Below are 13,148 nucleotides of genomic sequence, written 5' to 3'. Positions count from 1 at the left end.
GTTTTCTTAAACACAGTAGAGCATTGAGGTTGCAGCCATTTGCTGCCTATTGTTTTCCTAGGTTGGTAATTGTAGGAGGAGGGGGCTGCTTGTTCGTCCCGGCTACCCAGAACCAAAATAACCACACAGAAACTGTATTCATTAAATTGCTGCTTGGCCCATTAGCTCTAACTTCTTATTGGCTACCTCTTACATCTTAGCATCTTAGTTTAACCCATTTCTAGTAATCTATATCACCACCAGGTCATGGCCTACCAGCAAAGATTCAGCACATCTGTCTCTGGCGGTGGCTCTATGGCGTCTCTCGAGTCCACCCTTCTTTCTCACAGCATTCAGTCCAGTCCTCCCCGCCTACCTAACTTCTGCCCTATTAACAGGCCAAGGCAGTTTTTTTTTTTTTTATTCATTCATGGCAATCACAGCACACAGAGGAGACTCTCACATCAGATAACAGATGTGTAGACTCAGTCCTACTCGGGGCCTTATGTTCTTGCTCCAGAGAAGGGTGTGATGGGAGGTCAATGGGCATGAACCAAGAATGGGGGAGCTGCAGGGGGTCAGCGGCATAGTGGCCCTAACAACCACCCCAGACTTCCATTGTCTGCTCATGAACAGTTCTCGATATGTCCTTGATGCCGTCCTGTTGACATCTCAAATACGTGTGCCACTCTAGCGTTCCTCACACATCGACAGAATGACTTACCTGGATTGCTGAGACTCTTTGAGCATCTCAAGGAATCAGGATCAGAACTTTTCATCATCACATTTCTGTGTGCACCTTCAGCTTCGCGATACCTCAGAATTTAGGACCTGATACCCAGATACAGAATGAATGAATTCACTACTCAGTATTGGTTTTTAATGACTTATTTTGTGGACTGAGTGTATATCCAGGTGTCATGCATGTGCTCATTCCCGTGGAGACTGGGAGTGGATGCCCTGGCACTGGAGTTAAAGGCAGTTGTGAGGCAGAAGATGGAGTGTTGGGAACTGAACGTAGGTCCCTGGTCAGAGCCACGAATGCTCACTCCTCCAAGCCCTCAAACAACAACTCCAGCCCCCACTGTGGTATTCATTACCTACTGTGACCTGTCTTTTGTATAACCAGGCTACCCTCAAACTCCAGATCCTTCCACCTCAGTCTCCTTAGGGCGAGGACCACAGGTGTATGTAGTTTGGAGTGGGATATTAACCAGAGCCTCCATCTGGGTCTCAGTCGAGGGGACACTTTAACCGGACGGGGCCAGTGTCCACTGTCAGAAGCGTTGTGAAATGAACAACACGTGGACCAGCTGACCTCTGGGGGCAGGGAGGGGGGAGAGGGGCAGCCTCGGGAAGGACTCCCGGAGAAGAGTGCTGGGAGTTAGTGAGGGCAGGGGCTTGCGGGGGAAGGCGGCAGTATTCTGCACAGAGGCGTCTGCGGAAGAGAGAAAGCAACAGTGTGTGGGTGGCCTACACTGGATGAGATGTAAAATAAAGCCCTTGTGGCAGAAAACAATTGAGGTTAAGTTTTTAAAATACAATTTGGGATTGAAAAAACAGGATTTTTCTCATTCGCAAATTCCCCGAAAACCAGAACGTCCAAAGAAGAACACCAAGCTCATAGGCGGACACCAAGCACAGCTTGTTTTTACCATGCTGGTGGTATGTATTCCCGTGATCCTGGCATGTAGATTTGATGCCAGCATTAAGATCATAGGTGTACCATTTTGCATCCTGACACTTTAGCTTATGGTTAAGTTTCAACCCATGTTTAAGTACTCTAAGTCAGCATCCTTTTCAGCAGCTGCATAATGCTTCCCCTGTTTTCTCTGTCGGGCAGGTTCCATCCTCGCTCCCAGTCCACGTGGAGGAAGATCCATGAGAGGGTGTGCAGCCTCCTGACATCCCACAGAGCTCACTCGAAGGTTAGGGCTTCTGGTGAGACCAGACCCTTGCTGGTAAATGTGGGACCTGGAATTCGCAGTCCAGTGAGGGAAGCAGACATTAGTGAAATGACCGTAGAAACCCTGTGACATTGTGACATTCACCCGGTAGAGAACGCGGTGTCCTAAGCCTGACCGTGCAGGTATCTGCATGGTTGGGAGTCAGGGCAGGCTTCCAGAGGAAGAGACACGGAGGAGGAGGAGGTTCATGCGGGCAGTTCACGGCACAACGTTCACCAGGCAGAGGTCCTGGTGCGCTCCAGTGGACCACGCAGGCTCTCTCACCCTCTCTGCTCACAGAAGTTTCAGCACAGAGAAGAAAACATTTATGTGAGGGTCCCTATAGGGTCACAATTGGGAAGAAGTGGCTTCTATAGTTTAATAAGCTGTTTTGGTTGCTTGATGTTTTCTGTAGGCTTAGGGAGGGTTTCTGACCTATGGTAAATATACCCAGTTCTTGATGTTTCCTGCAAGCACGCAGCTTCTGTGATCTGGACCTGAATTTAAAGGTAGTCCAGTGAAGTGTCAAAAGAGTTCTCAGTTTTTAGAGCTGATCATGCCACACAATCTAGCTTATGCCAGACTGGCAGGATGACATTTGTCATTGGGTATTGGTCATGGTACTCATGGGAAAGGTCATTTTCTTTGCTCCCTCTCTAACTTAATCTTATTTCTCAATCTAAAGGAAATGAATCTCCATAAGCTGGAGAGAAGGAAGGACACACACACATACATACATACACACATGACCCCATTTATATGACACACAGGGGAGGCACAGACCTCTTCACACCAAAAGCCACATGTCTGGGTGTTACCCGTCCTTATTACATCCTGGGTGATGCAATGGCTGGATGTGTTTTGTTACAGGAAGATTTTATCCCTGAAACAAATTATATCTGCGAAAGACCAAGCTACCCCCTGAAGAAACTCCCACTGCATGGACAGAGATATTTTTAACTCCTGTCTCCTGTAAGTAAGCAGCTTAAGCACTGTTCTTTATTGTGACTTGCTAAAAACAGTTTCCGCCTGTCTCCTGCTGGCTCTGAAGCAGCTAGGAAATGTGGAGGAGGTGGGGAGGAGCTCTCAGAGCTCCCCAATCCCCCAACCCATCCCCCCTCAGGGAAATGCCAGGTCTCACATCTCTTCCTCAGGCACCTCCCTCCCACTTTATGTACAGGACACTTGAGCTGCTTTTCAGTTCCTTGACCACAGCCTCTGTCCCGCGTGGGGGCCTCTCTACGTGTTACCTGGGCTACTATTTCCTGACTCGAATGGAGTACCTTCCGTTGATCCTTTGGTCTGTGACTCTCCGTTAGCACCCTGCCGGTTTCTTTCCAAAGCAGAAACAATGTATTATTGGTGCTTAAAAATCCATCTTTTATCCTAGACAGAAACAGACACCCAGCATTTAGCTCAGTGCAAGGAAACCCAATCACGCACCCTGGGCTGGGGTCCTGAGCAACATCCTCCCTTCCCACACTCACCCTCCTACTGCCCTTACATCTGTCCACCCTCCAGCGTGGCCCTTAGCAAGCGCGCTTCTGCATGGATGCTGAGGTGGGTCTGGAATGCTGATGTGTGGTCAGGTACTTGGCCAGAGGGTGGCGGCTCACCACTTCTTAGTTTTCCTCCTTAATCCATGCCCCAAATAATAATTGCATAGTCTTCGAAAGTGGCACGGTGGGCAGTTGCAGGTTGGATTTCTGGAATGGGAGGGAGGCTGGGGAACGTGGGTTCTGCCATCATGATGACAGCTCTCCGCTCTTCCTTACATTATTTCCAACATAGGGTCAAGAGCGGGCCAGGTTCGTCCCATGAACTAAATGAATTAATGTCTAATTCTTACAGCCCTATGAGAGGAGTGCTTCTACTAAGTTGAAGGCAGAGAGACTGAGGTACAGAGAGCTCAAAGTGACGTGGCTAGTCAGTGGCAGGACCGAGACTGTGATTGACGGGACTCCTTGGCACACAGTTAGCCTCAGAGACCGTGCTCTGAATTGCCATATTCTTTCCAAAGCTAGAGGATGACAACAGAATGAGGAGGGGTAGATGCGTGTGTAAATGACAGCCCTTTGTCCCCACCCCGCAGTCGGAGGGGGCGGGGCTGGCTTTGAACATTTCCCTCTAGGAGTAATCGTGTTCTATCTTACGGCCATCAGACAGAAAGGAGCAGGAGGTTTTAGGCAACAAAAGAGAATAATGGGGTGACCTGCTGGAGGTCCCCAGTCAGGCACCCAAAAGTCTGGCTTGAGGGTAATTTATGCTTCACCCTTGCCCAGGGGGCTGGCAGGGCTCTCTGCCTCCAGCACCAAGCAAGGAGGACATCTTGATAATTGCCCATTCCGTGGGCTTTACATCAGAACGTTCTGCTTGATAGATTAGAGGGCGGATTCTAGGACGCACTTAATCTCTTGTTGCAAGAGTCGCTAGGCTTTCATTGGGCTGTTACATGGATCACAGCACACAGAGTGACCAAATGCCAAATTACATTCAGTTTCTACGTGGGTAAAATCAAGTTGCAGCAAGCTGATATCTGGGCACTGGTGTGAGGGGGCTAGGAAGGAAGTAGTTTAGACTCCCACCCCATTGCCAATTCTGCCTTGGAAAATGGGTTTCTTTCACAACAGGATGTTCATAGACCTTTCCCAGCTGTGAGGATGGGAAATTCACAAGACCCAGCCATCACCCAGTTCCAAACTCGACCCCCTTCCACGCTCAGCAATTGCACTACTGAACAGCAGATTGGAACGTGCTTAACACTCTCACTTTATACCATCCAGTAGGCGCGGGCACACTTGCCACGAATCGAGGGCTTCCTTAACTCTGCACATAGCCCTGGGAGGAAGATGCTCAGAGTGCCTTCACTCTGCTCTTATACAAAGAGATCAAATCCTTTGCCTTATTCTGAACCAGAGACATAGGGAAGGGACTCGGAGAACAGGCAGTTCTGAGGCTGAGCTGGATCTAAGGCTAGGATAGTTCATGTTTTTCTCCTTGGTCGTGCCAAATATTCACCCTTTTCTCAATACCACATGTAGATGTGATCTTTAAATTTTACAGGGGAACATGAATGAAAACCAAAGAAAGATGAAGGGCCCAGTCGTCGAGACACTGACACATTCCTGGAGAAATGAACATTTTTTTTTTTGTTGGCTGGGTTGAGTTACTGGTGCCTGGCCCCCATTAAATCAAAGTTTATACTCAGTCTTTTGTGCCCAAGGTAAGATTTGTTGATTAAATTCTGTTTGGGGCTCCCATTCACGCTCATCGCCTGGAGAATTTGTGTTTATTTTAAGCATGAAAAATAGGAAACATAATAGAAGTCTGTCAGATGAAAGTGAGATATTTGTATGCTGTGTGAAGATATATTACTGTGATTGGTTTGATAAGGAGTTGAACAGCCAATAGCTAGGCAAGAGGTATAGTTGGGACTTCGGGGCAGAGAGAGGAAGTAGGAGGAGATAATCAAGGTACAGACAGACGCCAATGAGACATGGAGGGAGTCGTGTATATAGAATGAAAGAAAGGTAAAAAGCCACATGGTAAAACGTAGATTAGTAGAAATGGGCTAATGTAAGTTATAAGAGCTAGTTAGGAACAAGCCTAAGCTAAGGCCAAGCTTTCATAATTAATAGTAAGTCTCTGTGTCATTATGTGGGAACTGACTGGTGAGACAGAGAAAGACTCAGTACAATTTTTTTTTCAAAACAAGGTTTCTCTGTAGCTTTGGAGCCTGTCCTGGAACTAGCTCTTGTAGACCAGGCTGGCCTCGAACTCACAGAGATCCGCCTGCTTCTGCCTCCTGAGTTCTGGGATTAAAGGCATGTGCCACCACTGCCTGCCTACAAAAGAATTTTAAAAATTCTAACAAAATTGTCTTACATGAAACAGGGAGTTGGTTATTTAAGGAAACAACCTGATAAAACAACTGGGAAAAGACCAACAACCTCATTGTTTCTTTTTGATAAATCTGATTTTTGTGTTTCATTTGTGTGCTCATTTTTATATGAAGCCCCCCCCCCGTTTTTGTTTTTCTCAACAAATTATGACCCTTTCACATTTTATGATCTGCTAATTTTAAAAAATTATTTTAATTTTTTATTTTTCAAGAACTATGAAGCTTTGAGGAGTCCTACAGAGGCAAGGTTTGAAGTTCAGGTATCTTACTTTTGGAGTCTATGATAGCACAGATAATTTTGTGATGGTTGGGGTTTTGGTTTGCTATGGGGAGAACTGTGTCATTGTGGTGGTCTGAATGCTCCCCATAGGGTCATATATTTGAATGCATAGTCACTAGGGAATAACACTATTTGAAAGGATTAGGAGTGTTAAGAGGTGTGGCCAACCCCAGAGACTCAGCCTGTGAATCAGGTTGTAGCTCTCAGCTACTGCCCTAGCTCATTGTGTGTTGATGCTTCCACCATGATGGTAATGGACAAAAACCTCTGAAATTGTAAGCAAGCCCCCAAATTAAATTAAATGCTTTCTTTTATAAGAGTTGCCTTGGTTATGGTGTCTCTTCACAGCAATAAAAGAGTGACTAGAACGTTAAACATAATGAAAAAGAATTTCTATCTGTCATATTTTGCTTTATAATTTCTTTCTTGACTTTCAAAGTTGCAGATCTGACAAATCCAGGACAATATTTTATAAGTGCATCTCATGGTGTTTGGGTTTGCGTACACTCCTGGGACAGCATCCTTTGTTGATCCCGTTCCTTCTAAGAATAGTCTGTCTACAGCAAGACCGTTTCTCTCTGCTCAACAGACTGGATGAAGCCAGTAGGCTCTGAATTATAACAAGGATAAAAAGGAGAGAATGAAGGATAATATCTGACCTTTAGGTGCTAAGTGGAGAAGCTTGATGAGTTACCTGTGTAAGGTCAGCTTAGTCCCTGGATGTTGGGGACCCTTCTCCGTGTGCCTATGCCCTAAGCCAGGCTCCTCCAAGGGACTTGCTGTGATTCAAACAGGACATGCCTTCAGTCCATGCTGTGACCCACAAATCTGCTAGCACTGCCAGATGGGACTGTTCTCCTTCTTGATTAGGGGACCCATTCCAACACCACTTTCAGGTTTTCAGGTCTTGTAGGAGCCTTCTCTCCTTTCATGAGAAGAACTGTGGCCTCTACTCTCTTGGTCTGGGACCCTTCTTCCATCCACACTGGCTCTGGAGATCCCAAATTATGGTGGTAAAATTACTTCATCAAAGGAAAGAATCTGTGCTTGGTTTCACCTTCAGAAGTAGGGAATTGGGTCCAAATGAGTTCACATGTGTGCCAAATGGGTCTTTTTTTTTTTTTTTTTTTTTTTTTTTTAGGATGGATGCCTTGACAGAACCTCTCACAGAGTGAGTGGGTCCAATCACAGAGATTTCCACCTTGTGATTCTGTATCTTTTAGAATGTTCCATCAACCTCTCTAAGTCCATATTTTTCTTTGTTTTCTAACAGCTCTGGGAACTGAACATAGGGCCTTGTTCACAGTAGGCAAGTATTCAACCACATCTCCTGCTCTTAGTTTTTGAAGCAGACTCTCCCTGTTCATGTAGGATGGTCATGACCCTTCTCCCTCTGCCACCCACCTACTACTATTGCAGGTATAATATCCTACCTGATTTTCTTATGTTTGTGTATGTGGCACAAATTCTAATTCATCTTAATAATAAAAATCCAGAGCCGGAGATAGGGGTTAATTCAGAAGAAGCAGAGCAGCCATTCATTAGAGAGTTCTTACCTCTACCAATTCTCAGACTAAAGGGGTCATCCTGTCTCTACAAATCCTTAGACTGCTGCTGTCTCTATGAAACCTCAGACTGCCCCATCTCTATGAAACCTCAGACTCATCCTCAGACTATCTCTGAACTCCTGTCTTCTCCCGCCTTATATTCCTTTCTCTGCCCAGTCATATCACTCCTGTCTCCACCTCCCTAGTACTGGGATCAAAGGTGTGGAATCCCAAGCTGGGATCTCCTTTGTGTGAGTTCTGTTTCTCTTTGAGACAGATTCAATTTCGTGTAGCTCAGGATGGCCTTTAACTCACAGAGATCCATCTGTCTCTGACTCCTAAGTGCTGGGATTAAAGGTGTGTGACACCACTGCCTGGCCTTTATGTCTAACTGGTGGTTCATATCATCACTGATCTCCAAGCAAGCTTTTGTTAGATTATAAACAAAGTATCACTACATATGTGTGATATGTATGATATGGTGCATGCATGGAGTGTGGCATTCTGTACATATGTAAGTGCTTACTCAGAAACCAGAGCAGGACATCAAATGTCTGCCTCTATTACTTTCTTGTCTTGAGGAAATGTCTCTTATTGAACCCAAAGCAAATCATTTTGATGGGCTCTGAGGAGTTGAACTTAGGAATTCATGCTGGTAAATAAACAATGATAACCCACTGAACCATCTGAACGAAAAGAAAATGGAAATAAAAAAGGAAGGACGTGACTGGTCTTAGGTATGGTGGAGGAGAAAGTTTATTGTAGCTAAAAGGGAGAGCATAGCCAAGGCAGAGACATCTGGAGAGTCCAGAGTGAACAGGAGCTGGGCCAGTTGAGAAGAGGGGGGAGTGGAGAGAAGAGAGCCAGACCTCAGGAAGGTAAAGGGTAGATGGAAAGGACCAAGCAACCAAAATGGTGGGTTATATAGAGAGGGCAGCTGGGCTGAAGAAGTTTAGGGTAGGGGTGGGGTATGCCAGCCAAACCCTATAACAGTAGGAACTGAGGGATACTGGGAGAGCCTGGTGGCCAGGTCCACTTGGATATGTTAAATATGTACTTTAGTTATGTGCCCCAAGTTTGAGAACTAACACCATCGCTCTATTCCTTGTCTTTATTTTTAAAATGCCTTGAAGCCCATAGTCAAGTACCACCCCTCCTTGTCTATACCCAGGAAATCCCCTGCTGGGGCACAGTCACAATCAATAGCTTTCTTTGGTCACCACTCATCTTTGCCTCTCATTCAGCCTGTGCAGCCACAAGACAGCACAGGTCATGCAGTGCCAGGTTTGCCTTACATGACTGAAGAGTTGGGGGGGGGTGTCTTATCATCACCTTGACAATACCAAGAACTCTGCAGTGACAACACTGAGGGGTCCCCATGGATGCCCCAGAAATAGTGATCAGGATTCTGGAGCTTGTTGGCCCCCAAGACACACCTAGGTTTCAAAGAAAAGGTAGGCTGGGAATCTAGCTTAGTGGTAGAGTATCTGCCTTACAAGCTCAAAGTCCTGAGTTCTAAGCCCAGCGCTGCTCTTGGAGAGAGGGAGAGGTCCTCTAGCAGTGAAGAGAGTTTACTCTAAACTGAGAGAGTTGAAATACAGTCTGTAGGGGAGATGGGTGAGTGGATTTTAGACCTTTGCTTGTCATTGTTTGGCAGATATTTTTGAACCAGGCAGGATGTGTGTCATCGTATGTCCTAAGTGGACATTTTACATTCTTCCACAGGAAGGGGCCAGGAAAAGGACAACTTTGGGGTAATTTGGAGAGACGTGTATTTTAGAGACCTCATTATCTGCTTTGGTGATTACTGAGTTGGGGGGGGGGACCTGAAAGGCCATAAACATAGACGAAGGGTCTTTCTTCTTCCCCTTTGCATGCCGCTTGTCTGCTCTCATCCACCCATCCCTCTGCCAAGTGCCTGTAGCCAGCACTTTTCAGGAGCGCATCAACCTAGGTCTGAAGATTGAGAACCTGGTTTTAGAACCATCCAGGGCAAGGACCTTGGACAGATTCTATAACCTCTTTGTCCCTCAGTGTCCTTACGTTTGCAATGGAGGCCGTGATACTATCTGCCTCAGAACATTGAAATGTGGATGACTCACTTAAAAAGCATGTCATGTTAGTGCCCGGCATAAATGCAGAACCCAGAAAGTATTAGCCATTATTATTTCTATCTCTGATGCTCATTCAAGGAAAAGTTCATTTCCTCCCAGTTTCTTGCTAAGGCCATCAAGGCTCAGAAAACCAAATGTCAGAGCCAGTTTTCCAACTCTGGAATCTTGTTTCCAAACCACGTGGTTTATCTGTTTCCTTTTGCTTCTTGGTTGGTTGTCGCATGCCTTGTTGACCCCAAGGCTGAGATTCCTGGGAATTGCACCTGAGAGCTTGAAGACCATGTACCCATCATTTATCTCAGAGAGGCAGGGTAGCTCAGGTCTCCTGGCAGTCTTAAGAATGAGGTCGGTGACCTCTTGGGTCAACAAGAGGCGCTTTCTGTTATTTCCTGTCCTTGAAATGTTGTGTTTGTGAACAACGTTTTTTAGGAAGTTCTCCTCCCCCCTCCCCTTCAAAAATAAGCCTCCCAGTTCCTTTTCCTTCAGGAACTGACACTTAGATCAATGCTCTGGACTGAGATAAATATCACACCTGTTTGAGTGGGCTGACTTCCAGGGACAGAATGTCAGCGCTAGGTGCTATTGGTGGAAGGGCTTGACTCACGGGGGAAACTCGTCCTGTAAGATCATCTGACTTTGCGTAAGGGAAGTTCGACCCAGGCATACGATGGCATCCTCTGTGCACTGGGTCAGGCTGTGTCTGAGCTCTGACAACTGACCCCCTCCACAGCCTTGTGGGGATCCACCACTTTTCACGAACCAAGTGGAAAAAGGTTCCTACACTGTGCTCAGTAGAGAACTCAGTCCTGTGGGGAGGGAGGAGAGAGGTCAAGTTAGGGTGCAAAATACGACTGGTCTTCTATTGGAGTTTCCATCCTTACTAGGGAACAGGATGTTCTAAGTGTGCTTCTCAGAAAGTATTGCAAGCTCTGTGGGTGGATTTGTGACTGTCAGCCACAGCAGTTTGAAATAATGGTGGCTAGGAACTGGAGTGAGATGGATCATGTAACACCCCCTCCAGTCTCCTGTGAGATGCTCAGATTCTCCAAATGCAAATCTAAAACAACAGAAGACTCCATGGTGGCACTTAGTAGTAGAAAATAATGATATCGATTAAAGTGAGGCTTGGCCTTGGCCTTTTTCCTTTGCTACCAGAGGCGAAGGCTGTATTGTGAGAACCACATATGAAATATTGGGTCACCAAGTAACTAAAAGCACCTTTCCAAAAATGCAAGCTGAGGCCTGTTCCTCTGCTTATTAGTTCCTTTCCCATAGAAAACATGTGTGCTATTCATACAACTTTGCGTAAATAAAATCACTGTGTTGCTGTTGCACAACAGACCGAGTAAACAGAGTTTCTTATTCACAGGACTCTTTTGTCTCAGACTTTTATTTGTGGCCATTTAGATGTCAGCTACTTTTTTAAAATGACAAATGAAAGTACTTTACACAGAATAAAGTGAGGCTTGTACACTCAATTGCATTACTTTTTAACCAGGTTTCATATTAACTTAATAAAACAATGCAATATCTGAGCATGTGACAAAATGCTATTATTTCTCTGTGTTCCAGGAGGTAAGAAACACTGGACAAATCAGAAAGAAATTAGGGAGAAGGCATTTGTAAAGGACAATGGCTTATGTACGGAGGAGAAATTGTCCCCTGGGGGCACCTTCTAATGGGTCCTCGATATTAGCCCTAAAGACTTTAGACTTTGTGCCATGGGCACTAAGGTTTATGGGTGAAAAAGTCAAGTACTTTCTAATGAGCTTGCTTCGAGTTTGGAAGTGGCCAGTTAAGCTTGGAGGTGGGAGGAAATCAAGAGGCCAATTATCCTAGTGGTGTTTCAAAGCATATGGGTGTGTGGTGGGGGCCCAGATCCGAATTCTCCAAGGGAACAGTGGGTCTGGTGGCCTCGGCTGGACTGTAAGGCCAGCGTGAAGTGTGTAATAGAAGCGAAGCATTGGCCAGGAGACCAACCCCTTGTCGGTAGATTTCAGGACACGGGCTCCTTCATCTCCTAACTCTCTGTTCTCCGTAAGGCAAGATGCACTCAGAGACGAAGAGGTCAAGTAAAGTCTTTTGGAAAAGGATTTTTTTTTCTTTTTCTTTTTGTAGTCTCTCTTTCAGCAGGGAAGCTAGAATAGGAAATACTCAGAATACTCGGGGCCGGGGTACTGAGAAGAGAACAGGGTTCATATGCCCTGGAGGGCTGGCCTTTTTTTTTTTAAATTGTTTTGAATCGCATTCTCATTATGAAGGTTTTGTTGTTGTAAACAAGATTTAGAGGATTTTCAGGTTCTACTATTTGTGTCTAAAGGGCAAAAAATCCTGGGCTGCAACTTCAGAATCAACATGGTCCACCCAGGGGCTCCCACTGAAGCCCCCAGCAGCAGGACTCAAGTGACCGCACTAACACAAAGGTGTACAACTCAGGTCTGTTGATGTCAAAGGCAGGAAGACCCATCACCACCCTATGACGGGGGCGGGGGGATGGTTCAGGAGAGACTTCTGGAAAAGGTCCTGAGGTTGGCGTGGAATAAGTTCAGTTTCAAAGCCCAGTAGAGGTTGGAAATGGGAGCTGAAGTTTGGCTGTGAGGCCAGGGCAGGCGGCGGCTGCTTATATCATGTGGTCATAGAGTCTTGGTCGTCAGCTGAAGAGTGAGGGCAGGGGTGGGGGACAGTTTTCTGGGGGAATGGCACAGAGAGACGCCAGAATGATACAGAGCTTGTTCACTCAGCCCTCGGTATTTAAGGGCCCGATGCATTTGGTAGAAGCGGAGACCATAAATCAAAAGCAGAAGGAGGGAAGCTTAGGAAGGAAGGTGTCAGGAAGTGCGGAGGAGGGGGACAGCTAGCTAGACAGACATAGGCTCATCAGTGGTGATGAGTATTGCAGAAGACGAGGCCGAAGGCTGATGACCAGGCAAGCACGTGCTTGGATTTTGCTAACAGGGCCCTGGTTACCTTGGAGGTTTAGGAGAGCCGTGTGGGTGTAAGGCAGACTGCAGGGGATTAGGGCTTTAACCAGTGGGAGGAAACACAGAAAAAAGTGTGGAAGAAAAGAAAAAAAAGGAACCAGGCTCCAGTTTCTGTTCTGGTATCTGCCTGCCCGCCTCTGATTTTGTAACAGATAGCCCTTCTGGATAAATTTGATTGAAGGACTTAAAGGGGATTCGGGTGGAGGGATATGGTATTGATGACATCAAGTCAGCCCTAAGGAGGGCAGGCCAAGCCATTAGCAAAAGGAGGCCATAGATACATAAGTGACTCACAGCCAGAATGGGAAAGCAGAGATGGAAGAAGATTTGAATAAGGAAATTTGTTTGGAGCAAATTAAATGACATTAGAAAGCACAAACAACACTGAAAGAAGAAGCTG

At 46.1% G+C, this 13,148-nt stretch overlaps 1 protein-coding gene across 2 annotated transcripts in view; it reads left to right on the top strand.

Moving 5' to 3' along the window:
- Positions 1-6,343, top strand: part of Spata6l (spermatogenesis associated 6 like) — a 45,076-nt gene extending 38,733 nt beyond the window's left edge. For both annotated transcript variants that reach the window (XM_050159885.1, XM_050159879.1), the window contains exons 11-13: positions 1,823-1,907; positions 2,796-2,897; positions 4,989-6,343. In XM_050159885.1, coding sequence (XP_050015842.1) covers positions 1,823-1,907; positions 2,796-2,885 — 175 coding nt within the window. In that variant the 3' untranslated portion in view covers positions 2,886-2,897; positions 4,989-6,343. The remainder of the gene's footprint in view (positions 1-1,822; positions 1,908-2,795; positions 2,898-4,988) is intronic.
- Positions 6,344-13,148: the final 6,805 nt, after the last annotated feature.

The sequence above is a fragment of the Alexandromys fortis genome, unplaced genomic scaffold (assembly GCF_014885135.2).
Source record: "Alexandromys fortis isolate MF-2015 unplaced genomic scaffold, M_Fortis_MF-2015_v1.1 scaffold_10, whole genome shotgun sequence".
In the NCBI taxonomy this organism is placed as follows: domain Eukaryota; kingdom Metazoa; phylum Chordata; class Mammalia; order Rodentia; family Cricetidae; genus Alexandromys; species Alexandromys fortis.
Note: the sequence above shows the minus strand (reverse complement) of the source record. Positions and strands in the feature narration are given on the sequence as shown.